Here is a 13,503-nt window from a genome sequence, read left to right as displayed (position 1 = left end):
ACTACTGAATGGATTAACACCAAATCACAAAATGCTCATTTTCTGGACCTAGATCTAACTTTCCACCAAATTTGGTGTAAATCCGTTCAGAGGGTTTGGCTGTATTTGTGTCTACATTTCCAAACGGAAAATGTGTTTTGGGACTCCTCCTTCTTTTCATCCCCCGCTTGATGAAACTTTTCAGTTTGGAGCTGAGGTGAAAGAACATTTTTATTGGAAAGTTTTGTGAAAATTCCTCAAATGGCACCAACGTTATTAGGAAAACAGAAATGCTCTTCCTATCGAAATACAATCCTAACTAACAATATTATGGATTTTGGTGGATATCTGGTCACAATATTTGTTGTTGACCTTCGATTTCTGGCCCCTATACAACCCCATTCAAACTATTAGCACTCAACAAAACAAAATCAGTGGTAGTGTTCAGGGTACCAAAGGAGGAGGCGACTGGTAACTGGGCCTCATCGGTGAGGTGTATCTTGAGTCCTATCTCACATGGAACTCAGACCCGTGGCTGGGTATACCTATCCTACCAGACATCATAGCGTTTTGAGTTCTAAGGCACAGTGAGCCAAGACTCATTTGCATAAGGTTGGTGCCTGTTTGTAATGGCACAGCAGAGCTGAAAAAACAATGGATATAAATGCAGTCCAGAGAAATTTCTGGCAGCTGAGATTATCTGAAGCATTTCACCCATCATTCTGTGCTGAGACTTCCCAAGTAGGGGGTTGTGCCCAGATGTCTGTCCCAAAGTCTTCCAACCATCGCTTTTTGTAAGGTTTAAGACAGTTTGCGCCCAGCTCGAAGGTATATTTCAGAGATTTTTCTGGACCAGGAGGGTTAAATTTGCTGTTCTCCAAAAAAACACAAATCCTTTGTAGATGGCATTAGAAGGGCTGTGCTACACTGGACGGCCTCTCTACTCTGTTTCCATTGGTGTATGGTCCACTGAGCAGAAGTGCCTGAGGGTGGAGCCAGCAGCAGCTCCATCATCGGGAACGCCGCATTGCCAAGCTCTAGATGAGGTGGGGATATGAAGAGGAAGGCAGACCCCCTTCTTTAATTAAGGCTCCTAGTTCACCGAGAGATGTCTGCATGAATGGGTGAGTCAGTGCTTAATTTGAGCCAGCGGTTGCAGGTGAGAGCCAGGGGCACCTATTTCTGGGGACCGGGACTTATTTTTCCACAACAGGATTTCGTCCAGAAAAACACAAAAGGGGGAAAGAGGGAGGAAGAGAACACCTAGAAAATAATGACACATGGAGAATGCAGGGATCAACAACAAGCAAGAGTTAGAGAAGGAGATAGGAAGTGTCTGGTGGTGGATTAAAGATGACTAAGATGGAAGCAACAGAATGCATCCTTGGTATTCGGCATGCTGGCATTCAAAAGCGCAGGCCGCGGGCTTCTTTGCAAAACCTTGGGACCCAGCGCTTATTCTTTTACACATTGAGCACTGGTGTGAGTGTATATCAAGGTGGATATCATTGTATGTCCATGGGTTTGGTCATGCATGTTCACATCATTTCGCACAAACGTGTGTTGATAAGTCCATCATCCCCTTTGGTGTCGATAAGTTTCCGCCTGCATGTAAGCGTCTTTAGTAGTCAACATGAGTCATTATGGCCGATTTAATGAGATATTGACGTTGACCTCAAGGTAGGCTCAAAATATCTACATGATGGACTGTTCTAAAATTCCGGAAAGCAAACAAGAAGTCAGATGGTGAATCAGGGTTTGTAACTTTGTGTCACAAGACAGAACATCTCCTCTTCTCTAGGCTTGGCAGCAAGAGTGGAGCCTCAAATTGCATCTTTTGTTCTTGTTTTCCAGGAACCTCTAACTCTTTTTTGACACAACACATGAAGTTCGAGCCTTTCAACATCCCTTGGCAACCAGAAGTGCAGATTCAAAGGCCAAAGATTGTCCGACAAGTGGTGGAAACGGAAAACCAGGCTGCCTATCGTCTGAATGACAAAATGCCCCGCTACGTCCACTTCGCCAGCAACCAGACCAACAAGTGGGGTCACCCGCGCTCCTACCGGATCCAGATTGTCAGCTTCGCCGGGGAGTACCTGCCGGAAACGAGTCCGGTAGAGAATTCAATGAACTGGGCAAGGTAGGTGTCTGCATTCGCCTATAGGCTGTATGATGCTATACCGACGTCACCAATATCAGCCTGCAAAAATATCTCACTGCCACATCGCCCATCTGTGCATGGTTGAGTTAGGCATACATCTACTACTACTTACCTCTTGATGTAGTGGTTAGGTCGGTGTTGTGGATGCAATATTTATGCCAAGCAATGTAACGCATGTGGTAAAAGAGGAGAGGGCCCGTTTTTGTGGTCCTTCATTCATCTATGCAAGAATAGCTCTCTTGCCGATTTGCAGTCACCATAGACCGCTTTTATGTGAAAGGAGAGGTGACATGTTGTCTAAAGAGAAGTAATCCAGCGCCAGGACACCTTCGGGTAATCGTGTGCTTTAGAAATCGCCTTAACATTAACATTAACATGTTGGTGTGAGGTCCCTTCCCTTTCTGCTTTTTTTTTTGTTGCAGTTTTATGTAGCGCAAATTCGCCCCAAGTGTATGAAAGCGCTTTACATGAGCGCCAGTTGCATTACAGACTGACCCATTGTTTAGATCCGCTGCGTTCCGAGACAGGAACAGTTCACAGACTCTAGATGTCATGGGCACAATTAAATGTTTGGGTCGTACCAATGCCCTGAGAAGGTCTGCATTCGCCACTCTCAGTGGCAGCTTTGTATCTCCTGCAGCCCTCTCCAGATTGTACTGTCGGTCTTCAAATACCATTTTGGGGGTTCAGAACATAGATCGGTTGTAGGAAAAAGGGGGTGGTGATGGACAGAGTTTCTGAATGATGCAGAATACTCTTACCAAGTCAAGAGATCATGGTTTTAATCCATCACCGTTTTTTAGCTCACTGCACCATCCCAGCTCAGAACCTGGCTACATGCAAAGTAGTCTGTACCTGTCCCAGTGCATGATGGGAACAGGGCAAACCAAACTACCAAGCCAATTCTTATACTGGGAAGGAAACAAGCTTCCGGGTTTTTTTTTCGGTTTCTGGCATCACAGCCTTCGTCGGCCCGGCTTGCCTGAATCCTGATGGTGCAATGAGCAAGGGACTCACGTCTGAGCATACCCTCCCACACTGAGTGTGGATAAAAACGATTAGGGAAAAAGGGGGTGGTGATGGACAGAGTTTCTGAATGATGCAGAATACTCTTACCAAGTCAAGAGATCATGGTTTTAATCCATCACCGTTTTTTAGCTCACTGCACCATCCCAGCTCAGAACCTGGCTACATGCAAATTAGTCTGTACCTGTCCCAGTGCATGATGGAAACAGGGCAAACCAAACTACCAAGCCAATTCTTATACTGGGAAGGAAACAAGCTTCCGGTGTGGGAGGGTATGCTCAGACGTGAGTCCCTTGCTCATTGCACCATCAGGATTCAGGCAAGCCGGGCCGACGAAGGCTGTGATGCCAGAAACCGGTCCCCGGAAGCTTGTTTCCTTCCCAGTATAAGAATTGGCTTGGTAGTTTGGATTCAGATGTGCTCAAGGGAGATTTGAAATACATCAGTGGCAATGTTGAAAGCACATCGGGCCAGGATCATCAAACATAATAGAATAAAAATGCATCTTTAGAGGACGTTTGGGACGGTCCCTCGAGGAAGTAACCTCAAAGTGTTATGTTCTTAAAAGGCAGTTCTAGCCACAATCAAACAGTCATCATACTAACAATCAGGAAACAGGGCAAATACTTCACAAGTAGAAGCAACCGCTCTCTGTTGTTACTATTCTCAGAGGGTGAGTTCTGGTACATTAAACACTTGCTGGATTTTAAGGGTTGTGTTTTGTGTACTTTCAATTTTACCTGGGCTGTTTGCAATATATAGTTTGTCCAGCCGAGCAAGGCTAGCCTCGAGCCTGGCTCGATTATAATGCCTGCCTCTTGCATCCCGTCACCATGGAGACTGGCATGTGGAAAACAGAAGCAGGCGTTGACCTTTTCCCTTCCTACTGCCGTGTTTTTTAAAATAAAAAACTGCTACGCACAGGACGAATGAAATGATTAATGAACACAAACATAAAGACCAGAAGGATGGTTTTTATTTTGATTTTTTTTCCTGAAGTTTAAACACTCCAAGAGTAATACTATTTTCTATGTAGAGGATTAAAAAATAGAGAAACATGTTTTAAATGCACTTTTACAAAATATATCCGAGTGTGTAAATGTACACCTTCTGCATTTACACATGCATAAACATTAATGCATGGGAGTATTCCTGAAAAGCACTTTCCAACTCTCCCAGGAGTACTCCTGGAATCCACTGTTAATTAGGAAACAAAAAACTACTCAAAAGTAGGCAGGATAATTAATGATATCTTTCTGAGAATGTCCCAGTAATCTTTTATTTACGAAAGCTCTTCTAACCCTGTGAATTTAACTCTTCAAAAAACTAACAATTCACTGGAAAGGAGACAAAAAATCCACAAAGGACGAAGTTGTTTGTTTAAAAGCAATCAGCAATGTACTCTGCGATGTTTACTTTGGTGGGCTCCATTAAACTGTAAAACAACGTTCTCATGTGGTCTCCGCTTAAGTATGTGGTTTATTTATTTATTTGTTTTAATTAGAGGAGGCTTTGAGTTAAGTGAAAATGCGGCCCCCGGGGGAAGAAAGGTCAGCGGACTAGTCTTCCCCCGGGGATTTCGCGCAAGGGAGGGACAGGATATGGAAGGGGTGGGATAAGGGGTGGGGTCGTTAGGAGGATAAAGGGGGCTGGAAGAGGAAGTCCTTCCTCTTCCTTTCCCCAGCGCCTCAGGGTGGGTTAGTTAGGTTGTTTGGAAGGGTTTCGGGATCTGCGTTGGTTTTTCTGTCGGGGCCTGCAGGCGGCGGAGCGGCGGACACGAGGCGGCCCAGTCTGGCGACGGGTGGCGGCCTGGGAGCGGTGCACGCATCGGTGGAGGCGGGGATCTTGGGGGCGCGGAGGCGGTTGATCGGCGATGAAGGTAGGCGAGGGGCAGAGGCCAGATAACGCTGCGGTGCGCGCAGCGCTGCAGCTCCTCGGCCGCGCGGGGACAGCGGATCTCCTGCGGCTGGGGGTTTTAGACCAGGCATGGGTGGGGATGACCCGGACACCGCGCTCGGCTTCCGCGGGGGTGGCGGCGGCAGTGGCAGCATGTATGGAGGAACCGCCTCCAAAAAAGCACGCGGTGACCGCGCGGGGGGGGGGCCAGGAGAGGGGGACACGGGGGGAAGCGTGGGGGTCGGCGTATGAGCCCCCCTGCGCTGGGGGCCACAGGAGTTTGCGGGGTGGGGGAGGGGGGGGTCAGGGGGGGTAGGGGGCCAGGTGATTCTGGTGCAGGAGGTCCCACGGGGGCGATCATGGGAGGGGTGCAGGCGGAGCGGGGGGGACGTGGCGCTTGGGCGGGGGAGGGGCGGGGGCCTGGTTGAGTACAGTGAGGACAGTGACCCGGGGGAGGAGAGTGAGGAGCCGGTGGGGGAGGATTTTGCGCTGTATCTCTCTGGTAGTGAGTTGGCAGGGGGGAGGGGGGTGGGTGGGGGGAATTGCCCCCGGAGTCCAGGGTGGGTGCAAGGGGAAGGGTGGGGGGCGGGGGGGCAAAAGCAAGGGCCCGGCAAAGGCGGCGGGGGGGTCTAGGGGGGGCGTGGGCAGGGGCGATGTCCGGTGGGACGACCGGTGGGAGGGGATGTCGTTGGAGGAGCGCATCCGGGAACAGCGTCGGTTGATTGAGGAGACGGAGCGTAAGTGGGGGGAGATGTGCGAGGCCAGGGAGAGGGCAGCGGGGGGGGGTGGCGCCGGGGGGGTGCGGTCCGAGGGCGGGGCGGCGGCACGCGGGGGAAGTGCGGGGCGGGCGGCAGGGCGCGGCTGGTGGGTATGGGTGATGAATACAGGCCCCAGCTAGGCCCGCAGGACACAAGGGTTCGCTCTCCTGTAATGGAATCTATAAGGAAGTTGGCACGGAAACTGCAAAGTACAAAGACAGCATTTATTAACCCTTAAGGGTGGTTCTACAATCCACACAACACTCTTCAGTATTGCATAGAGTAGCACAAAGAACCTTCGTACATGGTCCCCTTTTATACACAACAGAGGGGCTCATAAGCGGGTGGATACAACATGAGGCCGAAGAACATTACCATTTATGGTCATTTTCAATACTGAATCAATATGTGGGCGGAGCTAACGCACTCCTTGAGCCCGCGAAAACATGGTCAAGCAAGGCTAACTGATAACAGATGTGGTCAAGTCTGGGCATGTGCCAGATAGACAAAGGAGCTATTTATAGACTGTTACTAGGCAGATTGCAAGAGCAACTAACACAGAGGTTGGACTCATCTCGTGGGGAACACGCAAGAGCATGACAATACAAAATGGAGTCCAAGCTTCGGTCAACATAACAGAGAAAACACGATCTATAAAAGGGGAATTAATGTCTTTAGTAAATGCTTAATCACATCGTTGTTTCAATTTACAACATGGGTGGATGAGTCAGGGACTGACTTGACGTTTCAGAGACCTGGTGGCGCTGGGGCCCCTTCGGACTATGTTGGTCCCGCGCGCGGGGGGGGGGGGGATTCAAGCCAGCGCAGTTTGCTGAGGCCAGGGGGTCCGCGGCGGCCTGCCCTCCATCGCGGGAGCGGGCATCGTCGGCGCCGGAGTATGGTTTGTGCAGGGTGCGCATGGCAAGGGTGTGAAGCGAGTGGTGCGTGAGGTGCGGACGGATTTGTGTACGGATGATTTCGAGGAGGAGCTGGATTATGAGTCGGATGGTGAGGAGTTGGAGGAAGGTGAGCTGCGTGAGGTGCATGAGGTGAAGGGAAAGGCGGCAACCCGAAAGGTTGGTGTTTTGCAGGCGCAACAGGCCACCTGTAGCAGGACGCCCGTGGAGAGGACGACGGCCCCAGTGTTCGGACGGGCGCAGGAGGTGCCCGGCACCATTGCAGTTGGGGTGCGTGGTAGGGGGGGACAAGGCTGAGAGTAAGAAGACATGCAGGTCAGTGGGGGTAGGTGACGGATCGGTGCGGGAGGCGGGAGCGACGGCACAGGGGACGGACCTGAAGAAGGTGACGGACCTGGGGGGGGATGGGAAGCGGCTCGTGGGGGCCGGTGTTCAGACAGACAAGGAGGGGAGAAGGATGGGAAAGATGAGGGGGGGGAGAAGCACAAAAAGAAGCTGCCCTACATGGGCTTGGCGATGCCTTTAGGGTCGCACTTGTCCGAAAAAACGAGGACACGGATTTGGAAACATGAGTATGTCGATGTGTTCATGGAGAATTGGACGTCGGCCTTTTTGATTTACGTGAGTATTTATTGCGAAAAACATCAGGACAGGGCCATCGCGTTATTTAAATACATAGATATTATTCGCAAAGCGCAGATGCACTTTGGGGGTTTCGCCTGGCTTAGCTATGATGAGGAGTTTCGGGCCCGGATCAGTGTGAATCCTGATAAGCCCTGGGGAGAGGTGGACCAGGAGTTGTGGGTACAGTGGATGTCGTCGACACAATCGTCCGCGTCCACGCATACGGCCAGCGGGCTTCCGGTGACGTATCGGCCTTTTCAGTCCCGTCCCGCTTCGACAGGGGCGGGGGGAGGACAAACTGGTGTCACGAGTGCAGGAGGACAGGCTGCTGCTGCCGGCGCAGCTGGACAGTCGGCCAAGAGCGGGGGAGCCACCACGGGGGCCTGCTGGAACTTTAACAAGGGCTTCTGCTCCCGCTACCCGTGTAAGTTCAAACACGAGTGTTCTAAGTGTGGAGGGCGACACCCGGTCACACAATGTTTTACGCTGGCCACTCCCTCCGAGCAGTGGCGGATTACCAAGGGCCGGAGCCAGTCTGGGCTGAAGGGCTCCTACGCCGGTTAAGGTGGAGGCCATGAGTCCGTGGCTCTCCCGGTATCCTGATGGGGAAGCGGCATTGAAGCTTTACTGGGGGTTCACTGAAGGGTTTTGGGTGGGGTATCAAGGACCGCGGGAGCGCAGATGGGCGGAGAATTTGAGGTCAGCGAAAGATTTGCCGGGGGTGGTGGAGGCCAAATTGCGGAAAGAAGTTCTGGAAGGGAGGGTTGCGGGCCCATTTGACATGTGGCCTTTGCCTGAGCTTATCGTATCCCCTTTGGGGGTGGTACCGATGAAGGAACCAGGGGAGTTTCGCGTGATTCACCACTTCTCGTGGCCGGAGGGGGCGTCGGTGAATGATTTCATCGCGGAGGAGGATTCCAGGGTCCTATATGTGTCGGTGGATGATGCGATTGAGCTGGTGAGGGCGTGTGGCCGGGGGGCAGAATTGGCTAAGTGTGACATCAAGTCTGCGTTTCACCTCCTGCCCATTCACCCGGCGGATTTTCCTTTGCTGGGGATGCAGTTTGGGGGGGCAATCTTCGTGGACAAGGTTTTGCCCATGGGTTGTACGGTATCTTGTGCGCTGTTCGAGACTTACAGTTCCTTCCTGCAGTGGGCTTTCACAGACAGATCGGGGCACCGGCTGGTGTCCCACTATTTGGACGACTTCTTGTTCGTCGGGCGTGGGCAGTCGAGCGAGTGCGGGGGCGCGTTGAGGCATTTTCAGCAAATGGCTGGTGAGTTTGGGGTTCCCTTGGCGCCGTAAAAGACGGCTGGGCCCAGTTGTTGTCTGTTGTTTCTGGGGATTGAATTGGACTCGGTCGCCTGGGTGGCGCGGTTGCCCCAGCAGAAGGCGGAGGAAATGCAGGAATTTTTGCTGCATGTGGTGGTGCAGCGGAAGATTGACTTGAGGTCCGTCCAGCGGTTGTTGGGTTTACTGAATTTCGCGTGTCGCGTGGTGAGGGCTGGCAGGACTTTTTGCAGGCGGCTGGGGCTGGCCATGTCGGGGGAGGTGCTGCCCCACCACAAGGTGCGGATTTCCATGGGCGTGCGGGCGGATCTGCGGACTTGGCACACGTTTCTGAGCGATTTCAACGGGGTCTCCTTGGACTTTGCGGATGACAATATGGTGTGGCAGGTGCAAATCTTTTCGGATGCAGCTGGGGCACAAGGTTTTGCCATTTTCTGGGACGGGAGATGGTGCGCGGAACAGTGGCCGGTGCACTGGTTGACACAGGGCAGGAGTATTGCGTTTTTGGAGTTTTTTCCGCTTTGTGGTGGCATTGCAGGTGTGGGGGCTGGAATTTCAGAACAGATCAGTGTTGTTCCATGTGGACAACCGGACGGTGGCTGACCTGGTGAATCATCAGAGGGCCAGGGATCTGCGGGTGCTGCGCTTGCTGCGAAGTTTTATGCTGCTGTGTCTGCGTTTCAATGTGCTGTTTCGCGCGAAGCATGTGCCGGGCGCTAGCAATGACGTTGCGGATGCATTGTCTCGTTCGCAGTGGCAGCGTTTCAGAACGTTGGCGCCCGGAGCAGAGGTTTTCAAGACCAACGTGCCGGAGGGTATCTGGAGCTGGGGGGAGTGAGAGTGGTGGAGTTGGTTGAGAAGTCTGTTGCGGATTCTACAAGGCGGGCGTATCGTTTGGCTTGGGCTGAGTTGGGTGCTTTTCTGGGATGGTCGAAGGATGCCTGGCGTATGTCGCAGGGGGATTGTGAGGAGGGAGTGCTGAGGTATGTTTTGCACTGCATGGACAAGGGTTTGTCGCCAGTTACGATTGCGGGGAAGTTGGCGGGGATTTCCTTCTATCGGATGGTTTATTTGGGGTTTGATCCCGCACGGAGTGAGTTGCTGAGTAAGATGTTGAGGGGTTGGGGTAGGGTGCGTGGGGGGACTGGGGGGGCAGCCGTGCGTGCAGCTATTACGTTTGAATTGCTGGTGGACATCTTGGCGGAATTGAGTTTCTGTTGTTATGACGAGGTGGAAGTGGCGCTGTTTCGGTTCTGCATGACGTGGATGTTTTTTGGGGCCTTCCGGGTTTCGGAGTTGTTGGGGGCTAGAGGTGCTCCGGGTAGGGTATTTGAGGACGTTCGAATGGATGGAGCGCGCCTGGGTATTTGGCTGGGGAGGTCGAAAACAGACCAGGCTGGAAGAGGCACTTGGGTATGGTTGTGCGAGTCGGGAGAGGCGGGTGTTTGTCCTGTGCGAGAATGGAGAGCCTTTGCGGGCAGGTGGGTAGGAGTGTAGGAGAGATCTTTTGTCATGCTTCCGGGAAACGGGTCACAGCTTTTCAGCTGCTGGCGGTGTTGCGTATGGCAGTGAGGCGACTAGGTAGGGACCCGGCAGGGTATGGGACGCACTCTTTCCGGATCAGCACGGCGACGGCGGCTGCGCGGCTGGGGTGGTCCTGGCACAAGATCAGGCGGATTGGTAGATGGAGGTCGCACTGTGGCGAGCGGTACGTAAGGAAGTAGAGCGGCACGGTGCGCAGGGGCGCGACGGCTGTGGGGCGGTTCTGTTATGTTTCGTGTTCTAATTTCTCCTTTCTTCGTATGTTGTGTTGGGGGTCCGGGAGCCAAGACGGTTACCTGGATCGTTGGACATTCATTTGTGCATTGGGCCTCCAAGTATTCCGACAGGCAGGTGTATGGTCGTAGCCTGGGCCTGAGAAGCAGCCATCACGAGGTACATTGGTGGGGCAAGAGTGGGATGCGCTGGGGGGAGCTATTGCCCTGGCTGACGAAGAAAGTGTCGCAGAGGGGATGTCCGGACTTGCTCATCATCCACCTGGGGGAGAATGACCTGGTGAAGCAATCAGGGGTGTCGTTGCTGTATTTGATGCAAAGGGACTTGGAGGCTATGAAACGCAATCTGGCTGGTGCCTGTATTGTGTGGACTGAGTTCATCCCTCGTCGGATCTGGAGGGGGGCATTGAAGCCCGCAGCGGTTGAACGAGCCCAAAGGAAATTGAATAGGGCAATGTGGGTCTTTTGTGAGAACATTGGGATCAAAGTGCTGGCGCACACTGGACTGCGGCTTGAGGAGCCCCTGCTTTTTAGAGACGATGGCGTGCACCTTTCGCACATGGGCAATGCGTACTATATGATGGAGTTGAGGGATGTTATTAGTGGTTTATGGAACGAGTCTATCTGGTGTCGAAGAGCGTGAGGGCGAAAGGTGCACTGGAATGGGGTGGGGCAGGTAACCGCCCTCCGGGGGTTCCCTGGTTGGCGGATTTGGGAGGGGGGAGGAGTCCATGACGGGCATACTCACTCTTCCGGGGAGGGGGATACTGATGAAAGGTGGGGGTGCGTCATACCAGTTTACAACGAATGGAGATGATAGAACAGGTTGGAAGAGAAGTGAGGAAGTGAATGGGATAAGTCAGGCGGTTGCTGTGTGAAGTGGGATGGAGTAGTTGGAGTATGGGAGAGAATGAAGGAATGAGAAGTTATGTTGTTGGGGATTGTTGGGGGGTTTGTCTGATGTTTGGTTATGGTTGTCCAACCCTGTCCTAATAAAATGGCCTTTTACGCTAAGTTACCTTGCGTGGAGAGATTATTGCGCGATGCGGCCCCCGGGGGAAGAAAGGTCAGCGGACTAGTCTTCCCCCGGGGATTTCGCGCAAGGGAGGGACAGGGTATGGAAGGGGTGGGATAAGGGGTGGGGTCGTTAGGAGGATAAAGGGGGCTGGAAGAGGAAGTCCTTCCTCTTCCTTTCCCCAGCGCCTCAGGGTGGGTTAGTTAGGTTGTTTGGCCACCCGCCCACCCTACAGTCGAGGGATTCGATTGAGGGCTACTAAGTTTTTCTATAAGCGTGCCAGTTTAGGACGGGTTGTGAGTGCTTGGAGCGGATTTGGGAGGGGGGAGGAGTCCATGACGGGCATACTCACCCTTCCGGGGAGGGGGATACTGGTGAAAGGTGGGGGTGCGTCATACCAGTTTACGACGAATGGAGATGATGGAGGAGGTTGGAAGAGAAGTGAGGAAGCGAATGGGATAAGTGAGGCGGTTGCTGTGTGAAGTGGGATGGAGTAGTTGGAGTATGGGAGAGAATGGAGGAATGAGAAGTTATGTTGTTGGGGATTGTTGGGGGGTTTGTCTGATGTTTGGTTATGGTTGTCCAACCCTGTCCTAATAAAATGGCCTTTTACGCTAAGTTACCTTGCGTGGAGTGATTATTGCGCGATATATCTCCTCATCTATTTTGCCTAGCTGACCTTCCCCTCGACCTGCACTGTCGGTTTTCAGCAACTCTTGTGACTGCCGACTTTGGTACTGGAAACCATGGTTCGAGCCTCGGGGTCGCGTCCACATCCTGTGATTCTGGGCAAATGGCTTAATCTCCCCTAGCCTGAATGTGTAATGTAAATACGATGCTCGTGTAGAGCGCTACAATACCTTCGGGTCGAGTTCAGCGCTATATAAATATGCAAAAAAAAAAAAAAGGCAGTTCACTCAGATGAGAACGTTGATGGAGAGCTACATAGGGAAAGTAGTGCAAAGGCCCAGTGCCTCGCCCTCAATCTCAGGGATGTTCGCCAATAAAAAGTTGACTACCATTCCCAGAATGCATTGGGTTGTTAAATGAAATATAATCTCACAAGAAGGTCATAATTGGAGGAATTATTACCATCCACGGTACTACTCCACTCACATACTTCTCACAAAAAGTAACTGGATGGTGTATCAACTAAATGTAAATATGGGTTATGAAAATTAGGAAGCAATTGCTTTCTAAAGACAAGAACCCTCACTCACCCAGAGGTAACATGCTTCATCATTGGGTTCCCTCTTGCACACTGGGACCGCAAGGTACACAGTGTGGGCTACAACTTTCCCTCAGGAGAGGAGCGTGAGGTGTTTTTTCTCCAATGCTTCTATGAGTGAGGGGCAGAGTGCACGAAATATTTCAAAAGTGAGTTTAAAACTATCTCATCAGAGGAAAGTAATTTTAATAAGTATCCCCTATGGATAGAGCTAAAAAACTGTGTGAGGAATAAGGATATGGATATTCCCTAGAAGACTAGGTCAACATGTTTCTGCCTTGATGACCAGAGATTCGTGGCATTCTTCAGGACCGACATCATGTCACTCTGCTGTCAATGTGAATTAAAACAAAAAAACATACTTATTTATATGGACGATCAAGGAACCAACTGCAGTCTGTTCTGTTTTCTGTGAACATAAAAACACATTACCTATATCATATTTACATCCCATATAAACAAAAATTATACCCAAGTGAATGTGAGAAACCAGCGACAAATCACCACACTACACACATGGGAATTGGTGTATTTCAAGTCATCTCACCAATATCAGACCAATTGTCTGCCTCTCCCTTTAGGAGGTCCTCTACATATGAGTCTCGAGAATCTAAAGGCAACATGGAGAGCACAATTAAAACCACAACCATGTCATATATATACATTTTCCTCGGTCCCTTATACAGCACATCTTCAATGTATCCTAAACAGAGAGTCTACAGTCTACATTACTTTCTCATCATTAACGTTTTGTTGCTTGTCAATCATTCATGTCCATATTGCCCGCATTCTATGCTAATGGTATAAAAACCAAAAAAACAACAAGCATGTGC

General features: G+C 51.4%; 1 protein-coding gene across 1 annotated transcript in view; it reads left to right on the top strand.

Moving 5' to 3' along the window:
• Positions 1 to 13,503, top strand: part of LOC146869609 (amine oxidase [copper-containing] 3-like) — a 78,919-nt gene that overhangs the window by 42,949 nt on the left and 22,467 nt on the right. Inside the window, exon 2 of the mRNA XM_085608596.1 lies at positions 1,834 to 2,119. Within this exon, the coding sequence (XP_085464722.1) occupies positions 1,834 to 2,119 (286 nt within the window). The remainder of the gene's footprint in view (positions 1 to 1,833; positions 2,120 to 13,503) is intronic.

Source organism: Triturus cristatus, chromosome 1_1 (assembly GCF_964204655.1).
Source record: "Triturus cristatus chromosome 1_1, aTriCri1.1, whole genome shotgun sequence".
Taxonomy (NCBI): Eukaryota; Metazoa; Chordata; class Amphibia; order Caudata; family Salamandridae; genus Triturus; species Triturus cristatus.
The sequence above is the reverse complement of the archived record's forward strand: the minus strand, read 5'-3'. Positions and strand labels throughout refer to the sequence as shown.